Source organism: Aspergillus uvarum, assembly GCF_003184745.1.
Source record: "Aspergillus uvarum CBS 121591 unplaced genomic scaffold BO82scaffold_27, whole genome shotgun sequence".
Classification (NCBI taxonomy): domain Eukaryota; kingdom Fungi; phylum Ascomycota; class Eurotiomycetes; order Eurotiales; family Aspergillaceae; genus Aspergillus; species Aspergillus uvarum.
The window spans coordinates 415-23,189 of NW_020291324.1; the positions used below are offsets into that span (position 1 = coordinate 415).

A 22,775-nucleotide genomic window follows, 5' to 3' on the forward strand; every position below is an offset into this window, starting at 1 on the left:
GTAGTTGTTGTACTAGTAGTTGTTGGTTCTTCTGTCGTTGTAGTTGATGTTGTTGGTACTGTAGTAGTTGTTGTACTAGTAGTAGTTGTAGTTGGTATTGTAGTAGTAGTTGTACTTGTTGAAGAACAGGTAAATGTAAATTCGAAATACTTCCACCAGCTTCTAAACCCAGTCTTGTCACCGGCAGTCCCGGTCTCCGGTGGACGAGTCGGTGAGACAAGTCCCGCATGGGTCACAATACTGAAGGACTTTCCGCATGGATTGCTGGTGGTGATGCTCGAGATAGGAATAGTGCAAGTAGCAGTGGGACCATTCAAGTTACAGAACCCATTCGAGTTGGTGTAGGGGTACTGGCCAGGTCCAGAACCGGGGGGGACGCCTGTACCAATCCAGACATGCACCTCATTGTATGTGTAATCTAGAGTTTGTGGGTAACTGACAATAAGGTTAGAACCCGAAATTGAGAGCATCACGCTTGTCCCGTAGTTTTGCTGGCCGATGATGAACTGGGCCATCGTGGGATTTACGCCCGTTGGCAAAGGGGTTTGTCGTTGGAAGAGGGTAGGTTTCTTGTAGCGGGATCTTGGTATCCATCCTCCTGGGCCGGCAGCAACAAGTGTAGATAGAAGGTTCAGCACAGCAAAGCTGAGCACCAACTTGAAGTAGACTTTCATCTTGAAAGGACTTGGAGGAAAGCTATCATGAACTTGATTATTGTCTCGGGCAGAAAGATGAAGCTCTGGTGATCAGGACTCTTATATAGACGATGCCGCATGTTTCTACAGGGGCAGCAAACTGACTGATCCAAGTGGTGACTCAAGTGGTGACCTCACAAACCTCCTTCTCGTATGAAGTTTACTTGCTGGGTTCGCTTTCTGAAATCTGTCTCCTGTTCTCTTTGTTCTAGACATCTTTGAGTGGGCGGTATAGAAATGCACTGAGTTTGTCAGGGTCAGTGGCAAGATCAATTGACTTCCTTTCAAGCACCGAACACTAGAGCTTAAGCTTGTACAAGGTTTTTAGGCTCCATCATGAAGTTTGGGTGGAATACCAACTCCGGTCAGAAGTGCTGTCATGCTTCTAACAGAGTTCAGCTCCCAGCTTCAGAGTTGACCCGAGCTCTAAGAACCATATTTGCACACTGGATCGCACCACACCTTAGCAATTTTGATTTCGGCATTTCATTCTATCCAAAGCAGATAAGGATGGCCGCCTGGTTCCGGTTTGCTTTCTTTGTTTTCTTGAGGCTGAAATTCGCGCAACGTTCTAGACCGGTATGAGGCTTTGAGGAGCACGCGGTTCCACATCAATGCGAAAGTCTGCGACGTCAAGACCACATTCTAGACATGGGCATTTGCTCTCGACGCTAGACCAACTCTGAGATATGTGCTATAAGAATCTTGTCCCATAATCAACCGGTGTTTCATCATCAATCCTACTCACGGCCGCACAATCTCAGTTCAATGTTTACCGTCTCGCATTTCCCCAACCAGACCCGACGGGCGTCAATCCTGTCGAGGGCACTGCTCCTCGTTCTTCTCATAGGATACTGCTTCAAAGCAACTCTGCTCACCATCGAGTACCACCATGCAGGGCTCTGTGCTCATCCTCTATATAAACGAGAAGACCCAAGCGTTGTAATCACAGACGTCCACTCTCAAAGCCCACTAGCCCTACACAACCCAGCTCCCCCCAGCAACACCCTGCCCAACTTTGACCGCACGAATTTCATCAAGAACCTCTCCCACCTCCTCTCCCTCCTTCCCAACTCATCCCAGGCGCAAGGCCTCGTCAACCCCATCACCAGCACAGGTGAAGCCAAAGTCCACGAACTCGGCCTGCGGGCCCGGGTTTTCCGCTCCCTCCTTGACGCCTGGGAAGCCGTCCACCTCATCCCCACGGCCACAGGCCCCCTCACCCGCGATGACATCCTCCAGCTCCTCCAGAACGACCCCGCCATCGCACACGACCTCCAAACCGACACCCTCACGCTAATGCACAGCTACGAGACCCTCCGCACTTTCTACACGCAGCTCTCCACGCGTCTCTTCGACTGGACGACCCCCTACTTCCCCTCGCACGCCACGCTACACACGCAATTCCACAACGGTGGAAGAGGTATCGTCCTAACCGCCGGCGACAAACAAGCGCCCTACGTACTAACCTCCCTGCAATCCCTCCGCCGACAAGGCTGCACCCTCCCAGTAGAAATCATGTACCTAGGCGACGACGACCTGGGCGAAGACGCCCGCGACGCCTTCGAAGCCATCCCCGGCGTGATCACACGCGACCTGTCACCAATGGTGCAAGACGAAGGCTGGACACTGCGCGGCTGGGCCGCCAAACCTTTTGCCATTCTTCTCTCTAGCTTCCGCGAAGCGATCTTCATCGACGCGGACGCACTCTTCCTCACCAACCCGGCGGACCTCTTCAACAATCCCGGCTACGTCGAGACCGGGGCCCTCTTCTTCAAGGACCGACTGCTCATGCCCGGGGAGAAGCGCGCGTGGCTGCGGCAGGTGCTGCCGCCGCCGTTGTCGCGGGCGGTGCGCCGCAGCCGCATGTGGACGGGCCAGAGCATCCATATGCAGGAGTCTGGCGTGGTGGTCGTCGACAAGTGGCGGCATTTCGTGGCGTTGCTGCTGGTGACGCGGCTGAATGGGCCGGATCGCGACGGCGATAAGGCGAACGGCAAGGTCGGCGTTTATGATATGGTTTACGGTTTGTCTTTCCCCCTTGGTTTTTGTCTATTTTGTTTTTGGGAGAGGAAGAGGATACTACTACGCATGGGTGACGGGCTTGGTTAACGAGTCAACAGGCGATAAAGAAACCTTCTGGCTGGGCTGGGAGCTCGTAGGGGATGCGGATTACGCATTCCATGAGGGCGCCGCGGCGGTCATGGGCACGGCGCGGGTGAACCGTGCTCGAGTGATCGGGAATGAGACTGCGGATGCATCTGAAGAGAATGCCGGGAGTGGGAGCCCCGAAGACCCCCGGTTCAGCATATGCGCGCCGCAGCTGCTGCACCTGGGAACCGACGGCCGCCCGCTGTGGTTCAACGGGTGGTTGCTTCCGAACAAGTACTCGGACGACCCGCGCCAGCAGCCGACGGCGTTCGAGGCGTTCGTCACGGAACCGCCGGATGCGACAGCCGTGGGCGCGTGGAAGCTGCAGCAAAATAACGTCTGCTGTCTGGCGGCGGATCATGTCGGGACTTTCAGCGCCGCGGAGAAGGAGGTGCTGGGGGGGATGGTGGAGATTGCGAGGGAGGTGGGCGCTATTGGTGAGGATTAATGTGGATGGGTATGTTAATTGAGTTACGAACGTAACGTATCTGCTCAAAGGGTTTAAGCTGGTACCGTATATGTGGCTATAGTCCACCTAGCTTAGGGTTTCGATGGTTCGTAAAATCCCATCACGGCCACCAGCTCGGGTGTTCAATACGTCACCACCAACAGCTCCCCATGAATCAAACTCAATTCCTAATAGCCTTTCTCGCGGAATAGCATTTCCGACCAGACCCAAGTTCACTGATTCTCGGTACCAGGGATCCTTCGCGTGTCTGAAGAGCGGGCTGCCGCCCAGATAAGCGTGGCAGTGGCCAAGATCCTCGGCCCGCTGCCCCCACCGGAGTATTCAGCCGGCCAATGAAGACATCTTCTCCAGCAGGCCGTCCCATGGACGCGGGGATGCAAATCTTTATCCAGATTGAGGAATGGATTCTAGATCGCTCGATTGCTTTTGAGTTGGTGGTGACTATTGCGTGCGCGAGAGGAGCTGGGCCGTTGCCGCAGTTTCCGATCTTGATTAGGACGTTTCCACGCGCCATAGCTGAATACTCCTTCTGGATAATTTATAGTTATGGATGCAATTGTCACACCATCTCCTCATGAGATTGCATGGGTGGCTATCTGAAAACGGGTCGGACCCTGTTTTGCATCAATGGAGTGAGAAACCTCGTCAACCGAATTGACATCATGAGCACGCTCTAGATTCTCCCCGTCACTCGAGTAAGCCATTGGCTCTGGGTGTTCGTGCCCTCGTTTTTCTGGCAGTGTATGCAGTTCGGGATTATTCAATGCAATATACTTCGTCCCGCCGATCTGTTACCGATGTACAGTATGTACAGTATACTGTACCTGGCATGTTAGCCTCATGAGTACTATCCGGTGCGCTTCTTTGTATCACACTACCCTTAAGAGATTTCATATGTCGCTGCCCAAAGAACCGACCGGAAAAAGTACAGTACACTACTTACCAGCGGTCAAGCGAGTTCCTCGTCGGAACTGGATTGACATCATGACAGTCCAACCCTAAGTCTTTCTTCGGCACTCAGCAGACTAGACTTTCAGGTGAAGGTCTTTTCGCTATTTGTTTGTTCGCAGAGACAATTTGGAGAGTACTTTGCGTGTCTTCGGGACTTGGAATGATGGCCCTCTCTATGAAGGAATCATCAAGGTGAACTAGTAACTGGATACAAAGGTATGAATTACCCAGAATTGAGTATAGCACACATTGAATCTAGCTTGCTTGACGCAGAAAGACCAAACATCCATCCACTTGGTTTTGTCTACGAGAGCTCCTCCGCCAACAGCGCGGCACTTCGACTCAACGTATAAACCTAGCTACATGCACACGATCCTACGTTTTACTTGATCCACTAGTAGCATAAATGCAGAGATTCAAATTGCTCATTAAACAAGACACTAAAATACAACACCATTCCCAAGATCCCTACCACATAAACCATGCATCACACATCAAGCACCCTAACCTAGTACAGCCAGTCGGCACACATGCCGGTGTGGCGATCGTAGAGGGCCCCGTCGGGGCACTCGGGTTCCCCGAAGCCGGTCGGGGGGCAGTACTCGAAGTTGAGACAGTCGCCGCTCTCGAGGGCGCACTGCTTGCCGTTAAACACCTGGCCGGGGGGACAGGCGGGCGGGGTGATGGCGACACACAGCTTGGAGGCGGGGACGAAGACGGTGCCAGGCAAGCAGTTGGGCGGTCTCTCGGCGACGCACTTGCGGCCGTTGAAGCGCATGCCAGGGGGACACTCGGGCTCCAAGGGGTGGGCGCACTCCTCGCCGTCGAAGACCAGGCCGTCCTCACAGAGGGGCTCGGTGCCGACGCAGGTCGTGCCGTCGAAGCTGGTGCCGGGGGGACACTCGGGGCGGTTTTCGGAGACGCACTCGCCGTCGACCAGGTGGTAGCCCGGCTCGCACTCCAGCGGCACCGTGCTGATGCACTTGCCGTTCACCCACTTGTGGTCCGCGGGGCAGGTCGGGTTCTTGCGCGACACGCACTGCTTGCCGTCGAAGAGGGTGCCCTTGGGGCACGTGGGGACCCCGACGATGCAGCCGCCGGTGGCGGACAGGGTCGAGCCCGAGGGGCACTTGGGGACGCTGGTGGTGATACAGTCGCCGGAGCCGTTGGGGACGCTGCCCGTCGGGCACGAGGGGGTGCTGGTGGCGACGCAGCGGGAGCCGTCGAAGACGGTGTCGTCGGGGCACGTCGGAAAGTGCGGCGTCACGCAGTCCTCGCCGTCGAAGGTGCTGCCGTCCTCGGGGCAGATGGGGGGGGATAGCTCCGAGACGCAGTTCTCGCCGTCGAAGGTGAAGCCATCCTCGCAGGCGGGCAGCTCGATGCTGACGCAGATGGTGCCCTCAAGGCGGGTGCCGGGCAAGCAGTTGGGCTCCTCGGTGGAGATACACACGCTACCGGTGAGGGTCAGGCCGGGGGGGCAGGCGGGCTGCTCGGTCGAGGTACAGACGCCGGCCTCGAGGACGTGGCCGGGAGGACATTCGGGCTGCTCAATGCTGACACAGCGGTTGCGCTCGAGCTTAGAGCCGGGGGGACATTGCGGGATGCGCACGGGCTGCTTCTGGCAGTGCTGGCCCACCTTGGTGGTGCCAGGGGGGCACTTGCCGGTCTCATCGGTGTCGAAGACACAGACCTCGCCGTCCCAAATCATCTCGGAGGGACAGCAGCGGGCCGTGCCGGAGGCGAAATCGGCGGAGAAGTCGCTGCCAGGCGGGCAGGTGGCTTCCTCGGTCATGACACACTTCTTGCTCACCGGGTCGAGCTCACTGCCGGGAGGGCAGGCAGGCTTCTCGGAGGTGACGCACTTGCCGGTGGTGGGGTTGAAGGTGGTGTCGGGGGGGCACGAGGGACCGGCCTCGTCGACACAGAGGCCATCCTTGCTGAGGACAGTGCCGTCTTCGCAAGTGGGGCGGATGGTCGAGACGCAGTTCTTGAAGTTGTCGTGGAACTCGGTGTCGGCGGGACAGATTGGAGGCTCGACGCTGATGCAGTTGCCGCCGCAGGTGATCATGCCGTGAGGACATTCGGGCTGCTTGGTGCTGACACAGGACTTGCCATTGAACTTGTAGTTCTCCGGGCAGCCGGGGATCTGGGTGGATTGACAGACTTTGCCGTTGTATTCTTGCCCCGAGGGACAGGTCGGGGGGCCAGTCACACAGGTCTTGCCCTTCAGCACGGTGGGAGGAGGACAGATGGGGAATTCCGTCGAGATACAGATGCTGCCGTTGTAGTCGCTGCCATCGGGACAGATGGGCTTGATGGTCGATACACACTTGTCGCCCTTGCGAACAAAGTTTTCCGGGCAGCTGGGAACACCCAGGACACAGTTCTTGCCATCGAACTCGGTTCCCTCGGGACAACACTTGACCAAGCCAGAGGCAGGGTCCTGCAAAGGACGGATGTCATCCAGAGTGTACTTGGTCTTGCCGGGCAGCTTGGCCTGAACCTGGGCAGCACTCAGGGCCACCAGAACGGCCAACAAAGACCCCAACTTCGCCATGATGTGTGGCTGTGATGGGAAAGGTAGTTGGAGACAAAAGGATGAGAGGAGGAGGGTGATGAAAAGCAGAAAGCTATCGGGAAGTGAGGGTATTTATACCACGACTCTCCTCGCCGCGACGACAGATTCTCTTTGGCTTCTCCGCGCCTAGTCCTCTTGGATCAATACTGATCGGATTTGCATCTCCGCCTCAGTTCAGCTTTAGCCACTCAATCAAGTGGATCAGATGCCGATCACTTCGGTTCTAGGAATAGGCAGCTGGCGGTGTATGTATTGGTCTCTGTGTACAGGCGATGAGATCCTACACCGATCAACTAGTCCGACTCCAAAAGAGCAGGTGGATAGCTGTGGGCTCAGCTGAAGTGCTGAACTAGAGTCAGCTCCGCTTGAAGTAGCATTTTCGAGTAAAAGGCAGAGTGGGGACGAGACGTCAGTATGTGATCTGTGATCGACAGAAAAGGGCGCGCATGGAGGAAAAAAGTCCCGACACGATGGACACTAAATTAGATGTGATCGCTCGGATTCTGCAGCTCAAGTTTTGAGTGTCTGGAGTGTATTGATGGTATCGAGGGTATTGAATGCATGGGAGTGGGGCGTCAATCGCAGCCGGGGCGGAGCGAACCTGCCTTAGCGCCAGCCAAACCCTCATTAGCGATTGATTAAACAGAGTTAGCTGCCAAACGCCCAAACCCCCGAGATGCTCCGCGCGCATCGATCGCCTCGGTTAATCTGAGCTGACGAATTTGGTCATTGCTCCGTGAGACGTACAGCAGATGTGGAGATCTCCAAGGGATCAGCAGCTGAAGTATACGGACTGTGGAAGTCCGTGTATTGTCGATGGTCGTATGAATGTGACTGGAGTCTACTATCAGCCCTCTGGTAATTGATGGCAGAGGAAGACCCATGAGATCTTAGGGCAAGTCGAACTGGAAAAGCCTTGCTTTTGTGAAATTGCGCGCAGGCTTCCACAGCCTATGACATGGTTGTCTCAGTCCCTATAAAGTAATCACCGAACACCCTACCCTCCCCACTTACCACAACCAATTCATCTTTCTGTTCTCTGAGTTCACCTCCATATCTGTGCTCTTTTACCGTGCAGAAAGAGCGACAGTGATATGCTTTTCCAAGCCACCCTTTTTGCCGCCTTGCTAGGCACTACGGTAGCCAGCAGCGGCTCCAACTCCAAATGTCTATCCTCCAACACGGTCGGAGCTGCCAACTACCAACTCTGCTGTCCTGAAAGCCAAGGCTCCGGAAAAGGGACCGTGGGTGATTCCGTCTTCGAATTCACCTGTGGTCAATACCTCACCGGCAAAAGTGGCGCGGGCACGCAGCACCGACAGGTGAACAGTGCCAAGGACTGCGCCCAGCTCTGTTCGAGTCCGGACTGTCCCGGAGCCTCCTGGCACAGCACCGGGAAGAAATGCTTCGTGCTAGGCAGCGGAAACACCGACTATGCTCCTTATTCGCCGGCAAAGGATTGGATGGTCCTGACCAAGTCGGCGGAGACCCCTGAGGATCCCGATCCGGAGGAGGATTGCAAGGAATTCATCGATGCGGCCAAAGAGACTGCCGCTGCGCAATGTACCTCGGAGAAGGAGCAACAGAAGAAGGAGTGTGAGAGCAACAAGGCCAGCGCGCTCACCGGGGCCAAGGCCCAATGCGAAGCCGAGAAGACTCAACTCAAAGAGCAGGCCGCCACCGCGGCAAGCCAATGTGAGGCGGACAAGACCGCGGCGCTGGAGCAGTGCACGGCTGAGAAAGAGCAGATTCATGGGGAGGAGAAAGCCAAGTGCGAAGCTGAGAAGGCTGAACTCGCCAACGGCGCCACCGCTAGCGCAGAGAAATGCGAGTCCGACAAGGCCGCAGCGCTCGCAGGCGCCAGCCAACAATGTGCGACCGAGAAGGAGCAGCTTCGACAGGAAGGAGAAGCGCAGTGCAAGTCGGATAAGGAGGCTGCCAGCTCTGATTGCGAGAAGGAAAAGAATGAAATCCGCCAGCAGGGTGACAGCAAGTTGCAGCAGTGCCAAGCCGATAAAGACAGCGCCGTCGCCAACGCCAACGCCCAATGTGCCACGGAGAAGGATCAGCTTCAGTCGCAATCCAAGTCCGAGAAAGACGCCGCCGCCTCTCAATGTGAGAAGGAGAAGGATGAAATCCGCCAGCAGGGCGACAGTAAATTGCAGCAGTGCCAGGCTGATAAAGACAGCGCTGTCGCCAACGCCAACGCTCAGTGTGCCACGGAGAAGGATCAGCTTCAGAAGTTGGTGGATGATGCTCGATTGCAATGCAAATCCGAGAAAGACGCCGCCACCTCTCAATGTGAGAAGGAGAAGGATGAGATCCGCAAGCAGGGAGAAAACCAGCTGCAGCAGTCCAAGTCCCAGTATGAAGCCGAAAAGGCAGGCCTCCAGCAGAAGATCAAGGAGTTGGAGGATAAGACCTCGTCGGTGGGCAGTGGCACGGCTGGTGGTCAGTGGCTGTCGGTCGATGAGAAGTGTCGCAGCAACAGCTGGAGAAGTCTCTGCGACGGCACTTGTTCTCAACGACAATTTACTCTCGGGGGTGTGGATTTCCAGGTCAAATGTAATGTCCGCACCAACGGGGCGGTTGAAGAAATCTGGTGGTACCGCCAATCGATTCTGGAATGTGCTGAAGCATGTGCCTTGAATCCCCGTTGCTTGGGAGTGGGATGGAGGAACTTCGGCGGTGAGCCTGAGAAGGGAGTAAGTAGCCCTAAATGCCCTTGAAGTTTTTGAGGTTCTTGAAGTTTCTGGGATTGTCGCATTGTGCTAACCACCAAACCCAACCAGGTCTGCCATGCTATGATCAAATGGGATCATATCTACCAGCTCGTCAATACTGCCTTCCCTCACTCCGGTGGTGAGCATCTTATCTACGCCAAGGGTCGCATCACTCCGACGGGAGCTCCTGGCACCTGAGGATGCTAAAGGACATATACTTGCCACATGTTCCAAGCCAAGGGACCCAATTCCTTCCTGAATTTCAATTTGATGGATTTATAGACTGAAAGTGAGATTCCATTGTAACATTCTGACATTACTCCCGGCCATCGCCATAATTCTTCCTGGAGCCTGGAGGTACATGCAGGGCAAGGAAAGCACCGTACAGTACACAGGGAAGATCGAGTACGGTACGGTGACGGTATAGTAAATCTGGTCGGGAATCTTCTTCCGTAGCTGAAAAGATAAAGGGGGCCAAGAGGATCGTCGGTGGGGTTCGCGCGGTTTGCTCGGAAAAGTCACCTTCTTTCCATACAGGAGGAGTGCGTATGAGCGATACGTAGCTCTACAATTGATTCTAGGTTAAGTTTTACCTTTCAGGAAGACATCGATTGCCGAAGCCGACTTTTTTTTTTTTTTTTTTGGTGCTCGGTTAGTATCCACAATCGAAGGTTCTCAGTGTTCACCGCTGTTCATTGTATCTGGAGCTAGTAATGAGATCTGGTACGTTTCGGCACCGGCCCGTCTTTTCCATAACAAAACATGGTTTGCAAGCTGTCATTTTGCCCATCACTGGACTGGGTAAAGAGGTAATTCCCGTAACTACCTCTACCGTCGGTCAGGTTTGTATGGAGACATATATGGAGAATGTCCAGAACCGATAAAAAGCCTCATTGACCTGCAAGATGAACCTAGCCCCAGTCGGAAGATCCTACCCCACCGAGCTTTAGGCGAAATCGCCCGGAATTATACCGCAGTTTGAGACATGGGCTTGCTGAGGAGCTGCACACTCGCTGGGGAAGATGTGGAGCTGAGAGATGGTGTTGCTTTTTCGATCTTTCTTCCACAGCTGCTGTAAAAGGCCAATCACGGAGCTAGAAGCGATCGATCTACAACCCTCTTGCCCTTTTCTTCGACTAGTGCGGGAGCTGTCCTGAAAACCTGACTGCAGATCACCCTGTCGCTCGGTCCTCGAGCTGCATCGGATTGCACTGCGGAGATCGCCGGCCGGGTAGGAGGTGACGTCTACCTTCGAATCAGCATCTGTTGATCGCGACCGTGGCTATTAGAGCTTGGAGGCCTTCGTCCTCGCGAGAAGTGGTAATAGATATTGTTAAAAGAAAAATAATAAAACAATGTTGCTCACCAGAGTGTCGATCCACCGCATGTAGACTGCCCAATCCACTTCTTCTGTGCTCTGAGATGTACAATATCAAGGCTCTGTACCGGAAGTGTTCGAGACAGAATCAGGAGAATAAGCGGTCATTCTGCTGGCCCGGTCGGAGGAGTCTACAAGAACTAGCTAAACTACTATGTTACTGATGCTGATTGCATCCTGGATCGTGTTCTATGGACGGCTCTACTAAGGTACTCATTTTTTACATCGTCTCACTCCTCACGCATTTTCCCGAGTATCCACGGTTGAAATGTACTAGTAGTACGGTAGCCCCGAACTGAGCAAAATTCCCATCATGGCCCTACTCCTTACCTTGGATTGCAGATACCCTCGGTGACCATTCTCCGCGCTCTACTGCTGGAAGTACTACCAAATAGCAACGCAGATCTGGCTGTGAAACTTACTGCACCCATCATGTTATATAGCATATATGAGATCATTTCTGCTCAACAAGTGGACTTTACTTGTGACTCTTGTAGGCTATCCAGAAGGCACTGCCCCATTGGGACTGGATATTAAGATCGGAGACTTGTACTCGTGGCCACAGAGGGTGCCGACATCTGCAGCTTATGATTGTGAATATGCACGGCACTCTTCAATGCCTTGAATGTCGTAGATTCTTGAATGGTTATTCGCAATCTGATTGACGAGGTGATATCTAAGGTTGTAACTTTCAATTTACGTTGACACCACAATGTCTTCCAGCCTAGGAAGGTCATCGATTAGGTATAGACGTAGTTTCGAATTCTCGTCCTCCTCTTCAGAGCGTCCAGACCCCAACCTCATATTCCAAGTGGAAGAAGCACTCGCATATCCGAGAAAGGGGCATTCTATTTGAATCTCGCGGATGATATCATCAAGATATCGGCGAGTTTCTCACGAGTGCTTATCCATTTCAGCGCTCATGTGACTTGTGCCTGAAAGCTCCTCTCGCCGCATCGACCAATGCTCACAGTCGATCAGGGGAATTGCCTGAGAAACCTCGACGAGGAAAATTTGCGCTTCATCAGGACAGAACAACTAATCCAAGGATCCAAGGTGAATGTCACTCGGACTATGGCTGGCATTCACTAGGAGTCAGAATGGATCAGAGGCCATAACCGCAACCAGGACCGTGCGTCATCGGGAGTTCTGTGGATTGCTCCAGTGCCCACGCTAATGCAATATCTTGTTGATCGCTCGAAAAATAATGTCCTACGTTGTCCGTAGTCGCTCCAAGGCTGCAGCCTGTCATGCTAGGGTCCATTCTGACGAGCCCGCAGTGGAGCGTGAGCACAGAGCCAAGAGATCGGTCTGTATGCCACGTGCCTAGAACCCGGGAGGGACCACGTAACATACAGCGCGTGCTTTCTTCGTGGCTAGTCGCAGAAATGGTCGATCAAGCATTAAACATCGTGATACAATACGTGGTGCACGACGACAACCCCACACGCTAACCTAAGATTGCTCCTCCTCGTCCCACTCTTTCCCAGCCCCAGAAACAAGCACTGTTCCCTCTTGAGCGCCCTACACTGGACAGCAGCTCTGATCCAGAGTTGTTCTGGGTGCACTCAAATGGCCAAGTCTCCACCGTACAAAGACCTTAAGTAGGTATACTTCACGTTACCTGTCTTTTGTCTAGCCATCTATGAGAGGGGTACTCCGCGACAGAGTGAAGACTTTCTCCAATCCAGTGCAGACAACAAAGATAGACTTCCCCTTTATCGGATTTCTCTACACCGCATCGAGGACACCGAGGATGGAGACGACTATATAAACCACTCACCGCTATCACTATTCAATGCTTCAACCTTCAACCTTCCAATCCTGATACGGTAAGCTTACCCCCTATTGAGTCTTCCATCACCAACCTCTGCTACAACTGACATCATGGACGGAATTATGGCAGGTCGAGTCCGGGAGCTCGGCTATGGGGCGCGGCTCATGGCACGCCGGGAGTTCTGGATCATCCACGCGCTGGTTAACAACCCCGACAAGACCCCAGAGGAGGCCATCCAGGAACTCCTCCGGGAGCGCAACAGCCAGTTCCAGCAGCGGCGGGATTCCAACCGGACCTACGTGCGGGACCGGCTGAACCAGCAGCATGCCTTCCACACGATGCAGTCGATCTGCGAGCTCGCCTATCTCCTCCCTGCCGACGAGCAGATCAAACTGTTGCAACTGGTCGCGAGGCTGCAACGGAAGGCGGTCCCCGAGTCGGTCACGCGCGGTGGCATCGTGAAAGTCGCCTTCTCTGACCGGATGTGGCTCGATCTCCCCTGCCTGCGCGAGTACATCAACCACCGGTTCTCATTCGCCCCGCTGGCCATGTTCAAGGGGTTCCCGACGTGCCGGTGCACGGGGATGCAGAACCGCGCGCCCTGCGGGGATCACTGCCGGGACTACCCGCCGCAGGAAGTGCAGGAGTGGGAGAATCGCAACGCCTTCATCGCCCAGCTGACGAATTGCATCCCGCGCCTCGGCCATCGCATGGACTTCACCCGGTTAGGGTTCAGGCTGTGCGTCCGCGCGTTGGAGAATGCAGACGTCAACGCGCTGGAGGAAGAGGCCGTCCGCGCCGCTTGCTTCTGGTTCGCCCTCGCAGGGAATCCCATGTGGGACACCTGCGTGGCCGGGTTTCAAGTGGATGAGCCGGAGTCTGAACAGCCAAAAGCTTTCGACCGAGCGCGCTGGGCCGGCTGGAAAAATGCGATCAATTCCTTCGGGGTGCACTTGGTGCGGCGAAGTACGCAGGCGCTAATGAAAGATGCATTGGCGGCGATGGACGAGGCCGAGCGTGCACAATGAACAATGGCATTGTGTGTTGGGTGGAGTCACTCCGTGGAACAAAGAATCCCTCTCTCTCCCCTCCACACCTCTGTCCGCATGTCCAACACCCATGCAAAACATAAGTGACTCCATCATCGCCGTTTTCATATCCTGAATGAAGGGAATTCCATCAATAACACCTAATAAAAGATACTTTTGTCTTAACCAGCTGATTCATACAAACATCTTCGTCCACAATCCACCTTGAAAAGAGGCTTTATCACTCCCAACGCTGATAGCTGGAGATCTCCGCTATACCTCAAAGCCACGGTAAGCCTCAATTCACACAACCACAAATCCTTGCGAGGCCGACAAGATCAATGGCAACAAAGAAGGACAGATCAATCTTTAAGCTCTACCTCCCTAAGCTTATAAATATTTCATTGACCCCAGGTCCTTCCGTCCCTTTCCCTTTCCCAGCTCTGATCAACTCATTACTCGCAACGCCTATGGCATACGAACAACCTTGTAAACCCACCGTGACGGTAGTCCTGCGCGCGAAAAATCCAACCATAACCCCAGTTCTCCAAGAACAAGAACAAGCAAACAGACGGTGACCCCCTTCTCTGAACTACTTCTCTCGGGCTAACACTACCTCCCACGAACACACATAGCCGTCAGCTACAACCACAACCACAACCAGATCCCCACAGGAACCCAACCATCCAGGATCCGGCAAGATGGAATGCTACGGGCTCACACGCACCCCGCACTACGGCTACTGGGCCTACCGGCATCAGAACTCCTCCCCGCGGTCCGCCTGGGAGTCCCTCGTCAGGCAGTACTTCCCGCCGCATGAGGGGTTCGTGATCAAAACGGGCAGCCCGGAGCCGGTGCACAGCTCGAAGGCGCATGGCGGGCAGTACGAGGGGTGCGGCTACGACTGGCTGACGGTGCACAGCGCGTGCACGGGGACGCACCTGACGCTGATCGGCGGCCAGAGCGCCTTCAAGAGCCCGGACTGGCCGTTCCTGCTGTCGATGTGGCCGCACAACGACGCGCGGCACCCGCGCTTCTCCTTCGCGGGCATCATCCAGGGCGACTGGGTCCGGTTCTACGTCCACCACCCGCAGTACGGCTTCTGGGCGCTGGGGCTCCGCGGCCTGGACGCGAAGACCTCCTTCGACACCCGAACCGACGCGCCCTGGATCCACCAGTTCTTGGCCCAGTTCCGCAGCTTCGCGCGCACCCCCGAGCGCATCTGCGAGACCTCCCTCCAGGAGTTCGAGTTGCCGTGTAATCGGCGCTCCGCGGACGGGCGGTGGCGCGCCACCGCGGAATATTGTTTGCCGCACCGGGCGATGACGATTTGATGCTTGTGGGGTCGGCCGTGAAGGTGGGTGGAGTTTGTGGTGAATGTGATATGTCTGTGTCTGTGTTTGTAGTCGAAAGAGGTGGCTGGCCGGCCAAGGTATGGAGCGTGCCTGGATTGCACGCCCCCAGCTGAGAAAGGATTTTGCATTGGTGGGTCAGAAGTTCTTGGAAATCCCCTGGAAGAGGGAAGTACAGTGTGTGTGGGTATTTGGGTAAACGCACTGGGTGTCTGTCTAACTTCATTGCAGTTCATATTGTGTATCTCTGTACATATGTATAGTTGAGAATGAGATTTTTTTTTTTTTTTCTTTTTCTTCAATGTTTCTCTCTTTTCCTCTTCTATCTTCTAATGTCGCTATCGCAGATGGTATCTTGAACACTCTAGTAAGGATGGTTACACAGTTCATCCAACCGTATAACCCAGTAATATCCAAACAAACAATAGACAATATACGAAGTACTAGCTACACTATCTCTACATTCAAGCGAACAACTTGGAATGAATACACCCCACCCCACCCCATCCCTACCAACTGCCCAAACAATCCCGACTTGGCGGAGCTTGTCCCCAATAAAGTGATTACTAACTCACCCCCAAAGCCCCAAGCTCGCCCGCCAAGACAATCCGTACAACCACAACACAAGAAAACATAGTATTCCATTCATTATCCATTATTCATATTTCACACTCAAAGACTCGCTTTCCTCTTCGTTGACGCCCTCTCTATCTCTTCTTTCCCCGGTTTCTCACATCTCAAACCCGATCCCCGCGCCGTGGTCGGGCGACTTCAGGATCCGGTCGTACTGCCGGTCGGCCATGAAGTCCGCGCGGGCGATCTCGGCGGGGCTGGGGTGGTGGGAGTCGCGTTTGCCGTGGTGGTCGTGGTGGGTGCCTGGATATATTATTGGAGGTTAGCTGGGCGAGTAGAGGAGCGAGGGGATCATGTCGTACCTTCGTGGGGTACGGCTGGCGGTGCTGGGGCCCTGGGATCGTGGGGTTCTTGTTGCTGGTGGGCGTGGGAGTGTTGCTGCTGTGGTTGTTCGGGTGTTTGCGCGTGGTGGTTGTCCTGGGAGGGGTGTTTGTTGTGGTGCAGGTGCAGGGCGTCTTCGGCTTTGTGGAGGAAACTCGACATTGTGGTGGTTGGTATAGTGTAAGGTGTAGCTTATTGCAGAGAGCTTCGGGTTGAGGTAGGTGTTGTAAGGTTTGAGATTAAGATTTCTTGGCTAGCTGGGTGTTCGACCTGCCATCTCACGCTTTCTTTATACGCGTAAGGAGTATCGGGAACATGACGTAAATCAGATAACATGCTGGCTTAGGTAAAGATATGGGATGATGTCCCCGGCTGCTGTTTTTTCCGCTGCCCATTTGGCCTGGTTGACGTCATCGCGGGGATGTTTGGTGGTTGCAACGCCGAATGAGGCCTGATGGACGGCTCGGAACGCGCGGCATGGAGGCAGCAAGAGTCCGACTGCAAACAGCTTCCCCCTCCAGGCTGTGAACCACAGTGACCTACACAAGAAGTGACAGACAACTGACACTTTGTTGGCCGGCCCGTCCCCCGAACCCCCACTAACCCGCATTAGGCTGGTTTCCAGAAAACAACCCTTGTTTAGCCGGGCTCTCCTCGAGTCTCTTTCCATCAACCTGCATCAACTACCTGGTAGTTACAGGAGTACCCTATAACTGACATCCACCCAAACCCATCAAAACCAACCCCAAAATGAACACCACGGAAGTTCCCACGTTCCCCTGGGCCCCCTTCGCCATCCTAACCCCCCGACTCATCATCCTCCCCACCCCCATCGCCATTTCCTCCCCCACCTACCGCAAACTCTACGCCTCCCTGCACGCCAACCCCGAATTCTGCACAATGGGCTTCGGCGCCCACTTCCCGGTCCGGCACTGGACCGACCCCGAAACCCGGGAGGTGATTCGAACCCGCGACATCGCGCGCTGCTGGCACGTCCGCGGGATGGGCGACTGCGCCGTGGGGCTGCGTCCGCCAACGCTCCCCATCCCAGCGGAAAGCTCCAGCAATGAGATCACCATCCTAACCGGCGAGAAATTCAACAATCTACCCACCAATGATGATGATCTCGATGCCATCGAATGGATAGGCTACGCCGGCGTCCGCGACGGCACGACGACCTCGATCCCCCCCCGCGAGGCCGGGGACGCGCCGCTTCCGCCGTGGAACGAGATGGTCGAGGTGCGCTACGGGGTGTCCCCGGAGCATTGGGGCAGAGGGATTGCGGCGGAGGCGGCGGCGGCGGTGATGCGGTGGGCGGTGGCGGCGCGGGGCGTGCGGCGGTTTATCGCCGAGACGGAGCGGCCGAATGCGCGCAGTGCGAGGGCGTTGGAGAAGTTGGGGTTTCGGCGGAGTGGCACGGGGTATTGGAAGGAGCCTGGGGAGGTGGAGTGGGAGTTTGTTGTTGAGGAGGGTACTAGGTAAGGGTGGGGGTTCTTCGGTTTGATTCTTGGGGGAGGGGGAGGTGGGGGGTAGGGGGTAGGGGTTGGAAATGTAGTGGGGTGGAAGATGGGCGGAGGAGTGGACTGTATGTACATCGGCTGCCAGGAGATTGAGGCTACTTTCGTTCTTACTGGCTGGAGACCACATGCGAAAAGAAGTAGTGATTTGGGTATGCGGGAACAAGCGGTGACAGTCATGCGGCTGGTTATCTCAGTCCCGCAAGAAGCCAAAAAGAAAAACACAAAAAGTGAGTGCATCATCCGTGAATCGAACACGGGCCTCATCGATGGCAACGATGAATTCTACCACTAGACCAATGATGCTAGTTTCTTGGTATATCTCAATCAAGTTTGCGCTATACACCTGACATAACATACTACTAGTAAATGAGCCGAGGGTCAAAGCCTCAGGCCGCAAAGTCCAAGAAGGTGAAGAGATTACGAAACTAGTAAGAAAATGAAGGCGAAATGGGGGGGGAAGCAAGATGGAATATAGAACTATCCTTCTTTCGCATATTTGACCTCATTGTGTGCTAATTGTTGGCAAGGCAGGACACTTTTCTTGGAAATGAAAGTATTGCGGGTTCGTGCTATATGTTCTGCGGCAACCACAAGGCCGGCTCTACGCTGCTGTCGTCTGATGGTCCAAGTCCACTTCCACAACAGCACAATCACCACAACGAAACACAGTTAACCATTACTATACAAGTATATTCTCTACCAGAAGAAAAAGACGGCCCGCGTCATCTAGTACAACTCCACAAACAAGCCCCTCACCTCCTCCGGATCCAGCTTCGCCAGCGAAGCCACCTCGAATCGTTTCGTCGCCACATACAGATCAATAATCCTCCTCCCGATCGCGTTCGCCAGTCCCCCCGCATCCGCGTGCAGCACATCCAACGCCTCCTCCATCCTCTTGGGCAGCGGCTCCCCAGGGTCCACGTTTGCATTCACCGGATCCCCCAGATCCGGCCAGACCAACGGTTCCCGGCCCTCCAACCCCAGCAACCCGGCCCCGATCACCGCCGCCAGCGTGAGATACATATTAGCCATGGCATCTACACACCGAATCTCCCAGCGGCCGGGCTCGAGCTTGCGGACCGGGGTGAGCCGACACTCAGTGCCCCAGCCCACGGCATCGGCGCCGCCGACGAAGGGCTTCAGCCGCTCGTACGAGACATCCTGAGGCAGACAGAAGGCGCACAGCGCGGGGAGCCGCTTCAGCATGCCGGCGAGAAAGGCGGCCTCGCGGTCCGGCGCGGGGGTCGGCTGCAGCGAGAGATGGGTGTGTTGGCCGTTGGCCAGCGGGTCGCCGGCCACGGGCTTGGGGACCATGGTGACGAGGCACCCCAGCGGCGCGAAGGTGTCCTTCAGGTAGCTGTGCACCAGCAGCAGCTGGTCGACCGCTTGCATGGGCGGTTTGGGCCCCAGCGCGAACTCGTACTGGCCCCGCACGCCCTCGGTGTGGATCGCCTGGATGTCGACCCCGCGCGCCTGCAGCCGCAGCACGCACTGCTCGATGTGCGTGTAGCACGGGTCGCGCAACCCGGCAACGGAGAAGAGGCCCCATCCCTGGCTGTAGCGCTCCAGCTTGCCCGTCTCGGGGTGCGGCTTCATGATCACGAACTCGACTTCAAATCCGACGAGGAAGGAGAGGTCCCACCGCGTCTGCGCCAGCTCGAGCACCCGAGAGAGTGTGTGACGCGGACAGAGCGCCTGCGTCATCGGTTGCCCGGGCAGGGTGTAATCCAGCGAGCAGAGGACCTGCGCGCTGCCGGGGCTGATGGTCGGATGCAGCGTCGTCCAGTCCGGCACGAGCCAGAATTGCGCATCCGTCGGGGTGCCGGGGATGAGGTGGTTGTCGACGGAGCAGGTCAGCGCCAGCCCGGTCGCTTTCATGGGCTTGCCTTCGGCCAGTTGGGCGATGGCGGTGTCCAGCAGGACCACGCGGGCCCGCTGGACGCCTGAGTAGTCCTGCCATTGCCAGCGCAGGAATTTGATGTCCGGGTGTTCTTGTCGGAACTGCGCGAGAATCTCGGCGGCGGGTGAGGGTGTGGTTGTCGCCGTCGCGGGCGGGGTGATCAGTGACCGCGGCAAGAAATTCATTTTGTGTTGGAGAGGCCTGTGGGAGGCGGATTAATCGTGGAAATTACTGCAAAGTCAAGTGCAAGATGAAGATCGTCTGTCAGAAGACCCTTTGAGCTTATAATAGGATTATCCTCAGTAAGTCCGTGAGTGAGAGTGCATGGTCCTGAGTGAATGTGAATGTTTCTGCAGAGTGCATCAGACACGGCCCCTTTAGCTGCAGATCGACAGTGTATGCGGCATGTACGGAGTATCGAGGATCGGCTGTTGTCCAGCTGTATCGCGATCGATCCACTTCGGTGGGGCTGTCTGCCTTAGCGGTAAACAATCGGAGGATTCGTGTCCCAGATTGACAGTGTGACACCGATTGTGACAGAATTGTGACACAGTAATCATGAACTATTGTCTTGGCTGCATGAAGGGGCTTGACGATCGTCCGGTGCATTGCCCATTTCCGTTTAGGAGCAATCCAGTTGATGTACCCTAACTTTCTCTGCTTGAGGCCACCGAGCCTTGCCCGACGCAATTCTGGAGCTCAGACGGCGCAGTGATAATTCGGACGTCATTCCGTCTGTGCTCAGTTCTGTTTCTCAATGGTTTTGATTCTGGTCGCATTCACACCAGCATGGCGCACGAACAGACTCCGTTGTTGAGCAAGGGCGACCAGCCGCGACCGACCGGCAAAGCCTACTTCAGTAGGATTTTGGCGGGACTAGTTGGTGGGTGATGTCTGAATTTGTCGTGCACTCTTGGAAGCTGACCGGACATCGTAATGCAGGTGTCTTCCTCGCGAGCGCAGATAAGTCCATTCTGTTGGCCACTCAAGGCGAGATCGCCTCGTCGCTGCATTCCCCGTCCAGTGCGTCGCTGCTGCTGGTGATTTACAATGTGGGATTTTGCATCGCATTGCCGGTGGTTCGTACCCCTTGCAAGTCAATTACCAAGAATGGAGGCTGACAACAATCGATCTAGTATGGCTTCCTGAGCGACATCTACGGTTGTCGGCGATTCCTTCTTTCGGCATACGGCCTATTCGCGGTGGGATGTTTGATCTCGTACGTCGTTCAACGAGACTTTGTGATTCGTTCTGGCCCATAGCTCATGCGGATTCCACAGTGGCATCTCCGATACTCTCTGGCCCTTTGTCTTGGGTCGCTTGATCTCAGGGATGGGGGGTGCAGGCATGACCGATCTCCTCTCCGTCCTGGTGAACGGTAAGTTCGCTATATCGGGGGACAAGGGCAATGCTGACGGGAGACCAAGAAATGTTCGACATCACGGAAGTCGCATCAGTGCGGAGCTACATCATCGCAGCCGGTATCGTCGGGCAGGGCTGTGGAGGACCTCTGGGGGCGCTGGTCGCCGACCTGGTCGGCTGGAGATGGTGAGCGCTGAGCTTTGGGCTGAATCAAACCACAGTGACTGGACTGACGGTGATACTCAGGTCTTTGATCGGTCAAACCCCCATTGCGATGCTCTGTCTGGCTCTCGCGCAGTGGCAGTTCTCTACCACCCCGGCCGCTGAAACACACTCGGGCAAACATCTGAGCCTGGGGCACTTCGATTACTTGGGAGTGGCCAGCTTTTTCATCCTGGTCACGTCTTTCATCCTAGCCACCACCGAGGGGGGAATCGCATACCTCTCATCTCAGACTCCAGCTTTGCTAGCCGTCTCGGGGGTCTTTCTCGTGGTGTTCGTGTTGATTGAGCGGTTTGGGACCAACCACCCCGTCATCCCCCCTTCGATTGTCTGTTCCCCGGGGCTCGGGGCCATCTTCGGCGGCCAGGTTATCTACTTCGCCACCGTCACCACTGTGAGTCTATCCCCAGTCCCTGCCACCAGTCCTTTCAAAACCGACTCTAAGAATGTCCACAGATCCTGAATAATCTCCCCGCCTACCTCTCCCGAATCGACCACCTCTCCAACTCCGCCATCGCAATTCGCATCTGGCCCGCAGCCCTCGGCCTGATCTCCGGCTCCATCATCGCCGGCAAAGCCCTCAGCAGGTGAGCACCCACAGCACCACTCTCACGTCCCAACAACCCTAACAAAAGACAACAGAAACCTGCAATCCCGCAAACTGTCCCTCATCGCCATCCTCATCACAGTTGTCTCACTAACCCTAATGGTCCTCCGCTGGCTACACGGCATCCAACCCCTGGAGGTCCTGTACTGCTTCCCGTGGGGCCTCGGCGGCGGACTCTTCCTGTCGGCGCAGTTCATCGCGCTGACGATCCGGGCGCCCGCTGCGCAGCTCGCCAGCGCCATCGCCGTGTACCATCTTGCGCAGCAGGTGGGCCAGATCGTGGGGACGAGCGTCAGCGCCGCCGCGCTGCAGTGGGTGTTTCGGGCGCGGGTGGCCGTGGGGTTGGGGGAGGTGGCGGGGAAGCGGGAGGTATGTTCCTTCTTCCACTGGGTGCATGAACGAGATGGGATTGCTAACTCAAATGCAATGGGGGTTAGTTGATCGAGCATATCGTCCACGATTACAATTTCACCAGCACGTTGCCGCGGGGCATTCAGGTGGCCGTGCAGGAGAGTTTCATTGAGGCTTATCGGATTATTCCTGGTATGCCCCCCCCCCCATGTCCTTCCTATGGGTAGCTCTGACATGAGCATAGCATCCGCTCTAATCCTCTCCGCAATTGTGGGTGTGATCGTGCTGTTTCCGAGGAAGGAGAAGGTCGAGGCGTGAGGGGCTTCCCTCTAACCCAGTCCCCCCAAGTATGGATATCGTCTCAGTGGGAGATAACCTGAAGTACCGGGTACGAGTAATATGTAATGTCAAATTGTCAACAGCTATGAAGGTCGAGTCACAAAAGCATAATCCTTTAATTTCAGGAAAAAAGAAAAAATTCTACACCGCTTCCTGGGCTAGAACTGTGAAATTTCTTCTACGGAGTCGATAGACTCGACACGAACCGTGTAAGTAACCGAAGGAATGGAAAAGATCGGCCGTCCCCCATTTGGCTCATGATGATTGGTCGATCTGGATCTACCCGCGGAGTCGGGCTGGTTTTCCATGGTTCGAATCTTGAATTTCTCTTACATGAGTACTGTACATCATATCATATTTAGACTTTCTTGGGAAAGGAACGGCAACAGGGAAAAAAAAAAGGGGGGGGGGGGGGGGG

The 22,775-nt window shown here is 55.4% G+C and overlaps 9 protein-coding genes and 1 non-coding gene across 10 annotated transcripts; 6 read left to right on the forward strand and 4 right to left on the reverse strand.

Annotated features, from left to right (window-relative positions):
- Positions 1 to 1,205: 1,205 nt before the first annotated feature.
- BO82DRAFT_383458 (alpha-mannosyltransferase) lies at positions 1,206 to 3,294 on the forward strand (the record flags this gene model as incomplete). Its single annotated transcript, XM_025638017.1, has 3 exons — positions 1,206 to 1,274; positions 1,737 to 2,721; positions 2,819 to 3,294. The coding sequence occupies 3 exons, from the start codon at positions 1,206 to 1,208 to the stop codon at positions 3,292 to 3,294; spliced, it is 1,530 nt and encodes a 509-aa protein (XP_025491811.1).
- A 1,372-nt stretch (positions 3,295 to 4,666) lies between these two features.
- BO82DRAFT_354358 (cell wall cysteine-rich protein) lies at positions 4,667 to 6,867 on the reverse strand. The gene has a single exon (XM_025635184.1). It carries the CDS (start codon positions 6,821 to 6,823, stop codon positions 4,775 to 4,777), a length of 2,049 nt encoding a protein of 682 aa, XP_025491812.1. The 5' UTR covers positions 6,824 to 6,867; the 3' UTR covers positions 4,667 to 4,774.
- Positions 6,868 to 7,840: 973 nt separating this feature from the next.
- Positions 7,841 to 10,107, forward strand: BO82DRAFT_354359 (uncharacterized protein). The gene is made up of 2 exons (XM_025635185.1): positions 7,841 to 9,549; positions 9,637 to 10,107. The coding sequence occupies exons 1-2, from the start codon at positions 7,939 to 7,941 to the stop codon at positions 9,763 to 9,765; spliced, it is 1,740 nt and encodes a 579-aa protein (XP_025491813.1). The 5' UTR covers positions 7,841 to 7,938; the 3' UTR covers positions 9,766 to 10,107.
- Positions 10,108 to 12,844: 2,737 nt separating this feature from the next.
- On the forward strand, positions 12,845 to 13,750 carry BO82DRAFT_283567 (DUF3632 domain-containing protein; the record flags this gene model as incomplete). Its single annotated transcript, XM_025631424.1, has 1 exon — positions 12,845 to 13,750. The coding sequence occupies one exon, from the start codon at positions 12,845 to 12,847 to the stop codon at positions 13,748 to 13,750; it is 906 nt and encodes a 301-aa protein (XP_025491814.1).
- A 701-nt stretch (positions 13,751 to 14,451) lies between these two features.
- BO82DRAFT_402141 (uncharacterized protein) lies at positions 14,452 to 15,084 on the forward strand (the record flags this gene model as incomplete). Its single annotated transcript, XM_025639305.1, has 1 exon — positions 14,452 to 15,084. One exon carries the CDS (start codon positions 14,452 to 14,454, stop codon positions 15,082 to 15,084), a length of 633 nt encoding a protein of 210 aa, XP_025491815.1.
- A 539-nt stretch (positions 15,085 to 15,623) lies between these two features.
- BO82DRAFT_432283 (uncharacterized protein) lies at positions 15,624 to 16,218 on the reverse strand (the record flags this gene model as incomplete). Its single annotated transcript, XM_025640780.1, has 2 exons — positions 15,624 to 15,978; positions 16,038 to 16,218. The coding sequence occupies 2 exons, from the start codon at positions 16,216 to 16,218 to the stop codon at positions 15,833 to 15,835; spliced, it is 327 nt and encodes a 108-aa protein (XP_025491816.1). The 3' UTR covers positions 15,624 to 15,832.
- Positions 16,219 to 16,695: 477 nt separating this feature from the next.
- Positions 16,696 to 17,493, forward strand: BO82DRAFT_310142 (GNAT family N-acetyltransferase; the record flags this gene model as incomplete). Its single annotated transcript, XM_025632368.1, has 1 exon — positions 16,696 to 17,493. A coding segment is annotated over exon 1 (687 nt), but the record flags the coding sequence as incomplete, so codon positions are not given.
- Positions 17,494 to 17,808: 315 nt separating this feature from the next.
- BO82DRAFT_t180 lies at positions 17,809 to 17,879 on the reverse strand. The gene has a single exon. It is a non-coding gene; the product is annotated as a tRNA-Gly (tRNA).
- A 263-nt stretch (positions 17,880 to 18,142) lies between these two features.
- Positions 18,143 to 19,789, reverse strand: BO82DRAFT_354360 (putative glutamine synthetase). The gene has a single exon (XM_025635186.1). The coding sequence runs from the start codon at positions 19,659 to 19,661 to the stop codon at positions 18,303 to 18,305; it is 1,359 nt and encodes a 452-aa protein (XP_025491818.1). The 5' UTR covers positions 19,662 to 19,789; the 3' UTR covers positions 18,143 to 18,302.
- Positions 19,790 to 20,178: 389 nt separating this feature from the next.
- BO82DRAFT_354361 (MFS general substrate transporter) lies at positions 20,179 to 22,526 on the forward strand. The gene is made up of 10 exons (XM_025635187.1): positions 20,179 to 20,359; positions 20,419 to 20,555; positions 20,613 to 20,695; positions 20,757 to 20,854; positions 20,904 to 21,024; positions 21,085 to 21,454; positions 21,517 to 21,647; positions 21,703 to 22,036; positions 22,105 to 22,210; positions 22,263 to 22,526. The coding sequence occupies exons 1-10, from the start codon at positions 20,266 to 20,268 to the stop codon at positions 22,334 to 22,336; spliced, it is 1,548 nt and encodes a 515-aa protein (XP_025491819.1). The 5' UTR covers positions 20,179 to 20,265; the 3' UTR covers positions 22,337 to 22,526.
- Positions 22,527 to 22,775: the final 249 nt, after the last annotated feature.

Coding starts and splice junctions, on each gene's coding strand:
- BO82DRAFT_354360 (XM_025635186.1), bottom strand. CDS start 19,661: ATGAATTTCTTGCCGCGGTCACTGATCACCCCGCCCGCGACGGCGACA.
- BO82DRAFT_354361 (XM_025635187.1), top strand. CDS start 20,266: ATGGCGCACGAACAGACTCCGTTGTTGAGCAAGGGCGACCAGCCGCGA. Junction 20,556..20,612: donor TTTGCATCGCATTGCCGGTG/GTTCGTACCCCT, acceptor CAATCGATCTAG/TATGGCTTCCTGAGCGACAT. Junction 21,025..21,084: donor GACCTGGTCGGCTGGAGATG/GTGAGCGCTGAG, acceptor GGTGATACTCAG/GTCTTTGATCGGTCAAACCC.
- BO82DRAFT_354358 (XM_025635184.1), bottom strand. CDS start 6,823: ATGGCGAAGTTGGGGTCTTTGTTGGCCGTTCTGGTGGCCCTGAGTGCT.
- BO82DRAFT_354359 (XM_025635185.1), top strand. CDS start 7,939: ATGCTTTTCCAAGCCACCCTTTTTGCCGCCTTGCTAGGCACTACGGTA. Junction 9,550..9,636: donor GCGGTGAGCCTGAGAAGGGA/GTAAGTAGCCCT, acceptor AAACCCAACCAG/GTCTGCCATGCTATGATCAA.